This window comes from Palaemon carinicauda, chromosome 23, assembly GCF_036898095.1.
Source record: "Palaemon carinicauda isolate YSFRI2023 chromosome 23, ASM3689809v2, whole genome shotgun sequence".
Classification (NCBI taxonomy): domain Eukaryota; kingdom Metazoa; phylum Arthropoda; class Malacostraca; order Decapoda; family Palaemonidae; genus Palaemon; species Palaemon carinicauda.
The window spans coordinates 86713825-86728824 of record NC_090747.1 but is presented as its reverse complement, the minus strand read 5'-3'; the positions used below and the strand labels follow the sequence as shown (position 1 = coordinate 86728824).

General features: G+C 34.6%; 1 protein-coding gene across 1 annotated transcript in view; it reads left to right on the top strand.

The window, feature by feature from the left end:
* Positions 1-15000, top strand: part of LOC137616980 (roundabout homolog 2-like) — a 792816-nt gene that overhangs the window by 753244 nt on the left and 24572 nt on the right. The window contains 4 exon segments of the mRNA XM_068346846.1: positions 596-698; positions 4333-4415; positions 5267-5493; positions 10118-10275. Coding sequence (XP_068202947.1) covers positions 596-698; positions 4333-4415; positions 5267-5493; positions 10118-10275 — 571 coding nt within the window.

Genomic DNA, 15000 nt, shown 5'->3' with positions numbered 1-15000 from the left:
GTAATTAGTCAAGTTTTCTTTCCATTTCTATCAGTCATGTGGGTCTCATAGACAATAGTTTCATTCATCTTTTAAAACAAAAATCAGATGTACCTTTTACGAAAATATTTGAAGTTTGTCCCTTTTTTCATACGTATGCAGTCTATATTTAAAGATTAATTTACATTTGTTAGCTGCAAGTTAGTTTTTAAAGAATTTGAACTTAGTAGACGAAATAATTTCTGATAATCTTCGTATTCTTCATTTAAAATAAAGATGAGAAGATGTAGAGTTTACGAAAATATTTGAAGCTTGTCCCTATTCTCAATGCGTATCCAGTCTATATTTCAAGATTCATTTACGTTTGTTAGTTGCAAGCCACTTCTTATAGAATTTGAACCTAGTCGATGAAATAATTTCTGATATTCTTTGTATAGTATTACCAGTATCATGGTGTTTTCAAATTAATTTGAATTACATAAGAAGATTTCTATATCATGACAGATTTTCTTTAACAAATTGTAAGAGAGCATCTATTTCTTTAGCCTATAAAGTTTTTAGTTCACTAAATAAGTACATTGAGAGTGTTTGATTGTATATTGTTTTTAAATTACAGGCAAAGTCACCTAAAGATGCTCACCGTGCTTCTGACGGCGGAGTGAGCGAGCAGTTAAGTTTAGGTCACCCAAAAAATCAGTCTGACCGGACCTTTTATACGGGTATGTTATTTTTTTGTATGTAAAGAAGTCAATGACAATAGATGAGTGTTATATTTGTAGAAAATATGCTTGACCACACACAATTTACGTCCATGCGACTGATTTTATAAAAGAGGAACATATAATTACAACGATATAAAGTAATACATATTAATTGAGGAAATGTGTAAAATCAAATTTTTGGGAAAGAAATTAAAAAAACCCTCAGAAGACACATGTGCGAAAAGGTTATGTGCTGGTTAGCCACAAAACACACACACACACACACACACACACACATATATATATATATATATATTTATATATTGTGTGTATATATACACACACATATATATATATATATATGTATATATATACACATGCATATATATACGTATACTGTGTATATATATATATATATATATATATAGAGAGAGAGAGAGAGAGAGAGAGAGAGAGAGAGAGAGAGAGAGAGAGATTCCATCTTTTCATCTTTTATTTGTTGAATATGAATCAGTGATCAGCCCCTGTGCTAAAGACGTTCCTCTCAAGCATCAAACCAAATCTTTCAAAATTTTCTCCCCGTTACAAAACCACCTTAAATTACTTCATATTTCCATCTACCCTAAACATTTTGCATTTCTCCTCTCTTCGTTCCTTGTATATAAACAAATGTATCATTGCAATAGCTTTAACCTTTTAATTGTATTTTTTATTTCCTCCCTAATTCAATATTTTACTTCCACAAGGGAGAGTTAACTGAACAATCTCTACAACATTGCCTTCTATAGGGACTCCCCTTCCTTTCCAAATGTTTCCATCAAACCTGCACCCTGCCGTTCCTCACCTGACTCAGACATCCTCGCTCTCTTCTCATGAGTTACATGTATTCCCAGATAAATACTTGAATCAACTGTTTACTTTTATAATTCATATCAACATTTGCTTTTCTATCAGCTGGGCATTATATACAGTATATATATATATATATATATATATATATATATATATATATATATATATATATATATATATATATATATATATGTGTGTGTGTGTGTGTGTGTGTGTTTGTGTGTGAGAGAGGCCTTTGTTCTGCGGACTAGTAACAGCTGATGATATATATATATATATATATATTATATATATATATATATATATATATATATATATATATATATATATATATATATATATATATATATATATATTGGGGCAAAGCTTCTCTTTGTTGCAGTTTTCATCACAATCAGTTGGCTTTAAGGAATATACATGTATGATTATACATACATATATATAGGTATACATGCGTGTGCTCACACGCGTGTAGAAAGAGAGAAACAAAGAGAACAAGAATATATAACTAAGGTAATTCAATGGGATGAGACGTGCAGGTGGGAATCCCCTTGGCTTCTCATTCAGGTGAAAATGCAGCTATTGTTATCGAGGCTAAAGAAGCTCTCCGACGGTTTCATTCCCGTCAGCGACGTGGCCACACGGTGCCTCCCCAGTGCCAGATGAAAAGCCATTAATCCGAACATGAGAAGGCACTCTATGTCTTCAGGATCTGGCAGCCCTTTCTAAGTTTTCCTAATGCCTCATAATACGCTTGGAATGAATAGGATCGATTGGTAATGCCATACGCTTCTATTGTGTGATCCTATTAATTTCGCCTTTGTTAATTTGGAAGTGATAATGTGGTAGGTGGTTACTGGTGTATAATTGTGAATGAAGAGACATGTACAGATGCATTGATGTGTTTCCTATCGCATTACAGTCTACTGATATGAATATTAAGTGATGCATAGCAAAACAAGATAAAATAAAACTGACATAAACTTGAAACTTTTAGATGTCCAACTCGAAGTATTAATTATGCCTTGTAAATGATGGTTTTATCGTTACATTTACCATATTGTTATGCTTCCATCATTAAGAATTTCATGAGACATGTTAGTCTTAAATAACTATATCAAGTAACTATGTAATTAGAAATACAAGAAAAAATTTTTAGTTCCTGTCGTTATAAATCATTCTTCTGTTATTTTTAAGACATATCGTGCCTCGTGACTAATTGTTCAATCAACTTACACATTTTTAACAATTAGTCAACCCTACTAAAGGAATGCGAATGTTTTCAAATATATAATAAATTCGAGGATATCACGAATGTGAAAGTAATCCTGAACATATGGAAACCTACCAAGCCTAGGTAAAGTAAAGAAAGGAAATAAATAAATGGGTAAGAATAAAAAAAAAATTTTTTTAATACTTTCAAACTGAATGAGTGAATATTTATTAGTGTGTGCAATGCACGAGTATAAAAGAGATTTACATTAGTATAAAAGATTTAATATTAATTGATATTTATCAAACCACTAAATAAATTTCAACCTTTAATGCTTCCATATAAAACGGCGATTACGTTGGTCCTCAATAGTACTGTATACAGGCCTCGAGTCCTTTTACAGGTTATAATTGATCTGAAATTATATTTTAACCAATTTAATCTAAGATAAATTGAAACTATATATTTAAGCAGAACATAGAATTTGGCTGAAATGATCATTGATATTCCTTTACATTGTTGACATTCATGATTATAATTCTCATGGTTTACCTGGAAGTGCTTATATTACCATGTTAATTAAATCTTCTCGAAGTGAGACAGCTCTGTTAATGCTATAACACAAGGCCAATGGTAACTCGCTTCCGGGCGTATAAAATTATTTCTATAGATGGAAATAGCACCCTAATTAGCAGAACTCACCCTCGATGCCAACGGCATCCGTGTTCATATTAAGTAAACTACATACTTCAGATTATTCCATTTACATTCGAGGCTTTGCTGTGATTGATTGATTTGAGGTTTTCTGGCATCCTGACATCTAAGGTTATTGACGCCCATATCATTTATTATAATTAAAGAATGAAAGAATATTCAATTAAAACCATAAAAGCATAGATATTTTAAAAGTTAAATACCTTTCAAAAGTCCTGCTTCTGAAGTAAAGCTAAAATACCGCTAGTATGGTAGGACACATCATGTCCAAGAATCTTAGCAAGGATGAACCTGCCATCCTCACCTCGAGCCTCAAACAGATGTATATTTCTTTCACTACTATAAGTGGGGCATTCGGTCAACAATGACTCACTGTCAAGGATACCAAACATTCGTTGCACTATGGCTGGTGTTGGCCAGGAAGCAGATATGCATGTGTCAACCGAGTGTGACCAATGCGGAAACGACAAAGCGTAGTCTCCCACTTTCGGGGCATCAGGTCATACTTCCAGGGGGATAAAACATTCGTTACCTCTTGCATCTTATTTTCAACAAAACCATCCCAATGCTGTTGCCAACTATTAGAGATCAAATTTTTAATGTGGCCCACGAATCTTAGCGCTAACAAAAATAGCGATAAATTTCATGTTTAACTCCTTAAAAAACACACAGTCGCAAACATTAAAAAACAAAGGATTTTATCTGGCAAAAAGTGTTTGTAATATAATTATTATTATCAATATTACTATCATCATCATTATAAACATTGTGTAGATTCTTTACAATTTTGTCTTTCCTTTGCGTATTTGTATTAGTCCCCCAATTTCACTGCTTACTCATTAGAATTTTTTTTTCTTTTTTGTGTCCATATAGACTGGACGAAAACTCTACGCCGAGTAAAAGGAGGTCGACCTATGGTGTTTGCACCTCCCCTGCCCTGCCTTCCACCACCTGGTGTAAGTATTCCTCTGAAAAAATGTATCTAATTCACTTACTCTTAAGAGCACTTGATGTTTTTATTAAAAATAGCTCCATTTTTATTTCGTTTCGCTTAATTTCTATGCATACGTAGTCTTTGTTTGTCATATCACTTAGTTGAAATTAAGTCGTTCATTCTTATTACTTATTATGTAGTGTGGTAAGAAATACATATGGAATGAGAACGGATATTGATTTTTTTCCATTGAGAGCTTCTAATTATGAATTGTCTATTGATGATACCATCAAATTTTATATTGCTCTTTCCAAAACGCCAGTAATTATTTCAAAGCCATTTAAAGATGATTTGCTAAAAATTTTAGAATCATTTGATTTTACCTGGATTGTTCGTCTTTATGATAATAAAGAATTTGTAGTCTCAGAGTATCATATATCCATCTGGTCGCTCAAATACCCTGTTTCAAGTTATGTAATAACTTTCGGAAGTTGTTTTTTTAGTAAGTTTTTTTATGATAAACCTCGAATTTGTTGATTCACTGTACAGATTAACTATTCTTTTTTTTTCTATTTTCTGTTATACAATTTGACCCGAGGAAAGCGGTTTTATATATATGTATGTATATATATATATATATATATATATATATATATATATATATATATATACACATTCATATATATATATATATATATATATATATATATATATATGTATATATATATGTATATATATATATGTATATATATATATGTATATATATATGTATATATATATATATATATATATATATATATATATACATATATATACAAATTAGTAACAGCAAGCTTTAATATTCCGTTCTTCAAAAACACCTTTTGATTTCAGGTTCCAGCCGAAAATCGAACACACTCCACCTGCTACTGTTCGGGTTCCAGGGCCAGCCACCACCTGAGTGAATCCGCCTACTCCGAGGCCCACTACACGCCCACGGTGCCTGGACACCCCTGCTACCAAACGCGCCCTGACCACCTTCAACATACGTCATGTCCCTCCACCCATGTGTATGCTTCCACCACTCCTCTTCCACCATACCCGGATTCATCCAATTCAAGGTAAGTACTTGGTGACTTTCATGGGATCCTATTGTATATTCGCATCTACTGCAAGCATTTACATTACTGGTTTTTTGTTCTTAAAATATTTCATTTTAATTGTTTATTCCTTCTCCTTTTTATTATTTCCTTTCCTCACTTGGCTCTTTTTCCCCGTTGGAGCCCCAGGGTTTATAGCATCCTGCTTTTCCAACTGTGGCTGTAGCTTGTCTAATAATAATAATAATAATAATAATAGTAATAATAATAATAATAATAATAATAATAATAATAATAATAATAATGATAATAATAATAATAATAGTAAGTCCGCAAACAAATAGATCCTCACCTACAAGAACTCCGAAAGGTTAACGAGCATTTTGCTATAAAGATGGGTTCTGTTGTAAGATAATTTGTTGATTACGAAACCGTCGGTCCTCTGACATCTAAGAGCAGTGAAATGCGTTTTCCCTTTGAAAGTTTGTCAGATAACCTTTTTCTACGTTTCATTTTACTCTTAATTCTTCTTGCCTAGGGAAATTTGATAATAGCCAAAGTTTTGTGAGCCCTTCATGCATTCTACAAAGAGGGATATACTGATTGTTAAACTTTCCTATGAATACATACGCTTCATTTTTAAATAGTTTCAATTCGGAGAAATTGAATGTGGTATGGCGTAAGACCCAGTTAAAAATACAATTATGGCACTTTGCTTTTGTCAGGCATTCTCATGCCTAACTTTGATCATATCTGATGTAATTGGTGTTTCTTAAATTTGTTTCTTTTATTGTAAGTAAGAAATGTTTGTCTTCATGAGGTATATAACTATTTCAGGCTCAGGCCATTTAGAAATTATTAAAGTCTCTGCGAGGGTTCTTTTCTACGAACTTTTGCTATTATATTTAATGCTTTATTCCTTTTGTAATATAAGTTTTTTCTTGTATAATCACGTGGGCAAATTAAGTGCCTTTATCCTCATGAAAATGAAATGATCATTTGTTTTCCAACCGGGTTCCCGGCACCACCGGTATCTGGAAAGGTAACGAAAATTTGTAAAGGAATGGTGGGCTAAAGTAAATCCAATGGAATACGTTGTTCTTAAAGAAGGATTTTCACTAGTACATTTGGGAAAAATAAAATGATGTGGAAAAAGGCCTGTTAGATCGCATATCTGTATAGATTAAAATAGATTGTAGGTTGCAGGTGTAATTGTGATAAAAGATTCAACTAAGTAACAACTATTCAACAGTTTAAATGGAAGTGAGAATAAATGCTACTTTTGATTGCAAAGGACGTGGTTAGAGTGTGGTTATTAATGTGAACAGACCAAAATAGTTTGGAAAGAAAGATGCAATAACAGCGTGCATAGAGAAGGTGGATGAAGAATTAGGTATTGTTAAAAATACGAAAATAGAAGGGGGAATATCCAAAGTTCAAGAACAGGGTTAATTAGACAGCAGGGAGGCTTGCACGCAGAGTTGACTAGAAAGAATAAATGGAAATTCGGTTGGGGGAAAGTAAAATACAGGTACAGTGAAGGATAAGAAAATTGTACGAAGATGTATAATCATATGTATAAAGAATTCAAATAGATAATGAGAGAGGAAAGTTGAGAGTTGATAGGAATTTAGGGAAAATAGTCATACTTAAGGGAAGGCAAACAGAACAAGGATTAATGAACAATTATTTCTTGAATCTTAGTATAAAAATGCAAATGAAGAATTGGTGTAGGTTGATGATTTTAGTATCTTGAAGACTTGCTGTATGCACAGCTTAGAATACAGGTAGGTCTAAGTCATGCAGTAGTGGTATTTGTGGTTTGCTATAGTTTTGATATTGCTGGTGAAAGTGATTTGATGTAAGTAGCGAGGGGGTGAAGGGGTGGGGGTGCGATGGAAGGATTCTAAGACTTGATGGTAGCCTCATGGAAACGTTCCTGTCTAGCTATCTGAGAGTCTGGAGTTCGAGCACTGTACCCTCACTGTCTTTAGCTAAAAATTGATATTTTGAGCCAGCATATAGGTCTACCTGCTAGTTCAATCCTAACTTGGCTGGAAAGGGGTTTGGGCGCCGATTATATATATACGTGGTCGTTCTCTAGGATACCGTCCTATCCCTACCCTCTGTCGTTCATGATCGACCGATATATAAACTTTAAAGTGTCACCTTGTGGTACAGGGGCTTGGTGTAGTAATTGAGTGGCTGACCATTATGAGTAAGATATATCTATATGAGAAAAAGTCCCAAGAGGTTAATGTGAAGAAAGTGATTATGAGACATACATTAAGTGCTAATCATTTTCTTGATGGATTTTCAATTTATAAAGCATAGCAGGCATGATTGGTTGATATAACGTAGTTTAGGTTTTAGCAAGTTTATTTTCATGAAACGTGTTTTAGAGTAATTAAAAATCCTTACTCTAACCTACAAAAACTTCCGTTAAAAATTATAGTGATGTAGTGAGGAGGGTGTTTAGGATAAGTGATGTAGAAGTTAATTTCTTGGGAAAAATCTGAATTACCTTTTAATGAATATAGAGCTTGCTACAAGGAGAGTATATGAAATGGTTTTAGATTGTTATCATGCACCTATTATACCTCTATTGTTATTTAGTTGTTTAATGTTTTTAGTACTGGACTGAGAAGACAGTTCTAGGAATGGACAGGAATTGCTACTGCAAGTTTGCTGTGTGCATTAATGATGTTTGGAGTTGATATAATGTTAGTTGGTGATGGTGGAGATAAGCTACAAAGTATGGTAAAATAATTAGAATGCTTCTGCGGAAGAAGGTAACGGTAATTGTTTATTAGGTGAAAAGTCACATAAATAGTATCAATGGAGGCTTTGAAGATGCAGCAGTGAGATGTAATAGAATGGTCGGTAAAAGTATTGAAATGGTTGATGAATAATTCATATTTAAGTAAGCGTAAGGGTCGATGTTAGGAAGAGATGAAAGGCGAGTTAAAAAATAGGCAAAGCAAAGAATGTATCAGTATCTTTGCTGGAGTCTTGAAAGTAGTTAGGAGCTTCAGTGGAAACAAAATTACACTTTTTAAGGTATGTTTCCCCTATATAAGAAAAGCGTAAAAGTTGAAATGGATTTGAAAGGAAAAAGTTAAGTAATATAAATTATCTGTGAACTAATGATATAAGGGATGAATAACAAAGTGTGATTGAGATACTATGTGGATTAATGTGTTTGGGAGTGCTTTTATAACGTAGAAAAAAGGGAAATAATATGTCAGGAAAAGTTTGAATAATTCGATTTTTTTTCTTTTTTTAAATATTTCAATGGATGATTTGAAATAGGCGTTTAAACTAAATAATGTTAATATCCTGGAAGTGCAAGAGTGCAAGCAAGATGAATTTGAGTGCGATTAAGTGTGTGTGTGTGTGTGTGTGGGAGAGTAAGGATGCCCATATGCTGTTATTAACGCGATTGACGTGGAAATTTTATTAATGTTATTAATATTACTATTATTATTGTTATTATTGTTGTTGTTGTTGTTGTTATTATTATTACTAGGTAAGCTAGTAAAGGATCAGAACGTTAATTACTGTTACCCTTCTTTCCTTTGAAGCCGCTCCTTGGCACGGATAACAGTTATTAGTTTAGGAAATGTTTAAATGTATATATTTCGAAACATGTGCAGTAATTTTACATTATATTGAGTTCGAGTAATATGTACACTTCATAAAAGTAAACAAAGAATTTACTGAATTAATTCATGGCAGTTATTAATTCAGTGCTGTGGATCACAAAAGGTGTATTTGCGTAGTGCAAATTTTGTTGACATTAACCTTTATTTGGTCTTTGGAAACAAGGAATATTGATTGAATTTGTGGGATCTTTATTTTATTTTATTTCATTATCGAGGAATCCCAACTTCCCTTTAATCTGATTGAAAGTTTTCTCATTCTGTTTGATTAAGGTAATCTCAGATTGCGGGGTCAAGAAGTTAATTTACTGATTCCTCTCTCTCTCTCTCTCTCTCTCTCTCTCTCTCTCTCTCTCTCTCTCTCTCTCTCTCTCTCTCTCTCTCTCTCTCTCTCAAGTTTTCATGTTATATGGTATTTTTTTGTTTTCACGTTCTATTTCTTAAATTTTCTCGTATCTCCTCATGTTTTAATTATGAAGAAAAAAAAATCTTATTTTGAAATCTCCAAATTTCCAGTATGTCAATGATTTATAAAATTACTCAACGTAAAAAATTTTTCATATTAACGTTTATTTTAATTTCAGGCATTTCTTTAATTCTTTAATTGATTATCACTTGTAAGTTTAGGGACTTAAGATTATATTTTTTATTTTCAGGTTCCTAATTATTCAGATTTTCATCCATTATTGAAATTCGCCTCTTACAGTAATGTTTCTTCATTTCTCATTTTAAGGCATATTTTCCCTTATAGACTTTTGTTTACTGAATCAGGATTTATATAATACACTATTTTATTCTTCTCGTTTAAACTATATTATATTTTGGTGTATATTCACTTTATTCCAACCATACCATTCCCTCATTCATTTTGACCTGGTTCATGTTCCTTATGTTTCATATCCCCACCAATATTTTCCACATATTTCCCCTTGCATAATTCTTTAATAAATTCTAATCTTTCTCCCTCTTTTCCCCCCTCACAGAACGTCACCGGACTCTCCGAGTTCATGTCAGAAAAGGTTGTCTCGTAACTCGGCTGTGTACGAGTCGGCCTCTCTACAGTACGCCCCTGCTGGCTACTACCTACCTCCTTCCATGACTTCCTCCTTCACCTCTACTTCTTCTTCGCACGATAACCAAGGTAAGGTCTCTTTAAAGCGATGGGGAGAGAGAGAGAGAGAGAGAGAGAGAGAGAGAGAGAGAGAGAGAGAGAGAGAGAGAGACTAATGTCTCTCTTACGTAATGGTAAAATTGAGGGAGAAACCCAGGTTAAGTCTTTAAGGGAAGAAAAGAAAGAGTGGGTACAAAGGCTATGCAAAGAGGGAGAAAACAGAGTTATGGTCTGGATGGAAGAAAGAGAAAAAAGCTAAAACGCTGAAAATAAAATTATCACGCGACGAAAACTAGAAAAAAGAGGCTACGAAACTTGGGAGATTGAAATTTATAGAGTTAAAGGTTTGTGACGATAGCTTCTTGAAAAGCAGTAAATATCGGGTGATGAATTGGGTGAGGGATTTGGGAGTTATTTACTGCCTTGATCATTTAAATGGAGAAAAGGAACTCGATACCTGATATAAAGAATGGTATTGGATCCTTGGAAAAGAATTAGATCCGAAAATGGAGAAGACGGTGAATTGAGTCGTGGAGCGAGGTGGAAATGGCATTAGAAAGGTTGCTTCACTGAAACTCATAAACAATGGATTGCTCTGAAGAGGGTTCCAAGGAACAGCTCGCTTCCTCGTCCTGTTTTGTTTGAATTGATTGATAAGTAGACTGAATTTCTGCTCCTTTGACTGATTGTAAATTAACACCGGCGGTGGTTCATGCGTTTCCGTACCAAAAATTCATGATGGAATCTGCCCACTTGAAAATTCTTGGGTAAAATTAGTCATGTTGATATACATTTCCAAATATTGTAAGCAATTCATTGGCCTGGTGCCAAGCACGATTTGATATTTATTCTATTTATCGTGTTATTTAAAATTTCTAATAATTCACATTTTTTTCCATTAATATAATTCCTTTATTTTACTCTATTTTCTCATTTTTTTAATACATATTTCCCTGCTGGAAAAACGTTTATAGGAGAATATTGAAACGTATTTGAGCATTGAAAACTTCTAGATAGATTTCATAACATTTTATAAAAGCTTAGAGCACCTTTGTAGAATTACTAAAGTTTTTTTAGTAACCCTTTTGATATATTCATCTCTAACGTGGGTGATATTACGGTTTTAATTTAGATAAAGTGAATAATTATCTATACAAACAGACATTCACAACGACCGTAGCAAAAACAAACTTTCAGGAAAGGAATGAATTACTTTGTAGAATTACTAGTTTTTTAGTATTTTTTTTTATATATTCATCTCTAACATATTTGATATTACAGTTTTAATTTAGATGAACTGAATAATTATCTATACAAACAGACATTCACAACGATCCTAACAAAATAAAATATTTCAGGATAGGGATGAATTTCACTAGGCTGTAAACTAAGCATACATACAATGTGTGATTAATAGAAGGAGGAGACTGGTCCTAAAAAACCTAGTCTGTAGAATCGGCCGAAAGAATCAAGGTGTCGCAATAAATTTCCCCGCGTTTCTACATGAAGAAGCTGGAGCAGAAAGAAATGGTTCTTAATTCATAAAAGGCTTTAGGAAAAGGTTTGGATCTGGTAAATGGATGACTCTGGTAGATGAAGTGTTTCAGTTAGTTGTTTTTTTTTTTGGGGGGGGGGGGCGGGCGGTTATGGCTGTACCATTGCCTATTGTCTAAGGAATAGCAACGCAAGATGGAATGAAGCAAAAATATTGCGGCTGAGAATGTTTGAAATGTAGATTTAATGGTTTTACAACCCATAAAACGATCGTCGTTGTTTTTGCAGTTTGTCTTGTTTATAGAATTGCTATACGAGGGAATTTAGAAGGAAAGGAAATTGAAGAGTCACTTCTTGAAATATTGGGATATAGATTTGATGTCCTTTTCCTTCCTTCTAAAACTATCACTGTTAATTTTGGGGGGATTTCCTTACATTTTTTTCTACTATGACAAGGAACTTATTGTCAGCTGAAATAATGGAAGGCAGGGTAAATCTCAAGGGGTTTTAGGAAAACGCTTCTTCTAGGTCTCTCTAGGACATACGTTATCAGAGGGTCGTGATAAAGGAGGCAAGGAGTTCCTTGGCTTCCTGTTATATTTCCTCTCATAAGAAATTAATGTTTTGTTTGTTTTTGTGTTTTTGTTTTGTGGTCAATATTCTCGGTATTAGTAGTTTTCATTGGATAGGAGGGAATAATTCATTGTGTTTTGTAGGGGGGAATAATTCATTGTGTTTTTTTACTGGGGGAATAATTCATTGTGTTTTTTTACTGGGGGAATAATTCATTGTGTTTTGTAGAGGTGAATAATTGATTGTGTTTTGTAGGGGGGGGGGGGGGGAATAATTCATGGTGTTTTGTAGGGGGGGGGGAATAATCCATTGTGTTTTGTAGGGTGAATAATTCATTGTGTTTTGTAGGGGTGAATAATTCATTGTGTTTTGTAGGGGGAATAAATCATTGTGTATTGTAGGGGGGGGATAATTCATTGTGTTTTGTAGGGGTGGGGGGTATAATTCATTGTGTTTTGTAGGGGTGGGGGGAATAATTCATTGTGTTTTGTAGGGGTGGGGGAATAATTCATTGTGTTTTGTAAGGGTGGGGGGAATAATTCCTTGTGTTTTGTAAGGGTGGGGGGAATAATTTATTGTGTTTTGTACGGGTGGGGGGAATAATTCGTTGTGTTTTGTAGGGGTGGGGGGAATAATTCATTGTGTTTTGTAAGGGTGGGGGGAATAATTCATTGTGTTTTGTAAGGGTGGGGGGAATAATTCATTGTGTTTTGTAGGGGTGGGGGGAATAATTTGTTGTGTTTTGTAGGGGGGGAATAATTCATTGTGTTTTGTAGGGGTGGGGGAATAATTCATTGTGTTTTGTAAGGGTGGGGGAATAATTCATTGTGTTTTGTAGGGGTGGGGGGAATAATTCGTTGTGTTTTTTAGGGGTGGGGGGAATAATTCGTTGTGTTTTGTAAGGGGGGAATAATTCATTGTGTTTTGTAGGGGTGGGGGGAATAATTCATTGTGTTTTGTAGGGGTGGGGGAATAATTCATTGTGTTTTGTAGGGGTGGGGGAATAATTCATTGTGTTTTGTAAGGGTGGGGGAATAATTCATTGTGTTTTGTAGGGGTGGGGGGAATAATTCGTTGTGTTTTGTAGGGGTGGGGGAATAATTCATTGTGTTTTGTAAGGGTGGGGGAATAATTCATTGTGTTTTGTAAGGGTGGGGGGAATAATTCGTTGTGTTTTGTAAGGGTGGGGGAATAATTCATTGTGTTTTGTAAGGGTGGGGGAATAATTCATTGTGTTTTGTAAGGGTGGGGGGAATAATTCGTTGTGTTTTGTAAGGGTGGGGGAATAATTCATTGTGTTTTGTAGGGGTGGGGGGAATAATTCGTTGTGTTTTGTAAGGGGGGAATAATTCATTGTGTTTTGTAGGGGTGGGGGGAATAATTCATTGTGTTTTGTAGGGGTGGGAGGAATAATTCATTGTGTTTTGTAAGGGTGGGGGGAATAATTTATTGTGTTTTGTACGGGTGGGGGGAATAATTTATTGTGTTTTGTACGGGTGGGGGAAATAATTCGTTGTGTTTTTTAGGGGTGGGGGAATAATTCATTGTGTTTTGTAAGGGTGGGGGAATAATTCATTGTGTTTTGTAAGGGTTGGGGGAATAATTTATTGTGTTTTGTAAGGGTGGGGGAATAATTCATTGTGTTTTGTAGGGGTGGGGGGAATAATTCATTGTGTTTTGTAAGGGTGGGGGGAATAATTTACTGTGTTTTGTAAGGGTGGGGGGAATAATTTATTGTGTTTTGTACGGGTGGGGGGAATAATTTGTTGTGTTTTGTAGGGGTGGGGGAATAATTCATTGTGTTTTGTAAGGGTGGGGGAATAATTCATTGTGTTTTGTAGGGGTGGGGGGAATAATTCGTTGTGTTTTGTAGGGGTGGGGGAATAATTCGTTGTGTTTTGTAAGGGGGGAATAATTCATTGTGTTTTGTAGGGGTGGGGGGAATAATTCATTGTGTTTTGTAGGGGTGGGGGGAATAATTCATTGTGTTTTGTAGGGGTGGGGGAGTAATTCATTGTGTTTTGTAAGGGTGGGGGAATAATTCATTGTGTTTTTAGGGGTGGGGGGAATAATTCGTTGTGTTTTGTAGGGGTGGGGGGAATAATTCGTTGTGTTTTGTAGGGGTGGGGGGAATAATTCATTGTGTTTTGTAGGGGGGGAATAATTCATTGTGTTTATTAGGGGTGGGGGGAATAATTCATTGTGTTTTGTAAGGGGGGAATAATTCATTGTGTTTTGTAAGGGGGGGAATAATTCATTGTGTTTTGTAGGGGTGGGGGGAATAATTCATTGTGTTTTGTAAGGGGGGAATAATTCATTGTGTTTTGTAAGGGGGGGGAATAATTCATTTGGGTTTTTTAGGGGTGGGGGGGAATAATTCATTGTGTTTTGTAGGGTGGGGGGAATAATTCATTGTGTTTTGTAAGGGTGGGGAGAATAATTCATTGTGTTTTGTAAGGGTGGGGAGAATAATTCATTGTGTTTTGTAGGGGTGGGGGGAATAATTCATTGTGTTTTGTAGGGGGGGAATAATTCATTGTGTTTTGTAGGGGTGGGGGGAATAATTTGTCGTGTTTTGTAGAGGTAGGGGGAATAATTCATTGTGTTTTGTAGGGGTGGGGGGAATAATTCGTTGTGTTTTGTAGGGGTTGGGGGAATAATTCATTGTGTTTTGTAAGGGGGGAATAA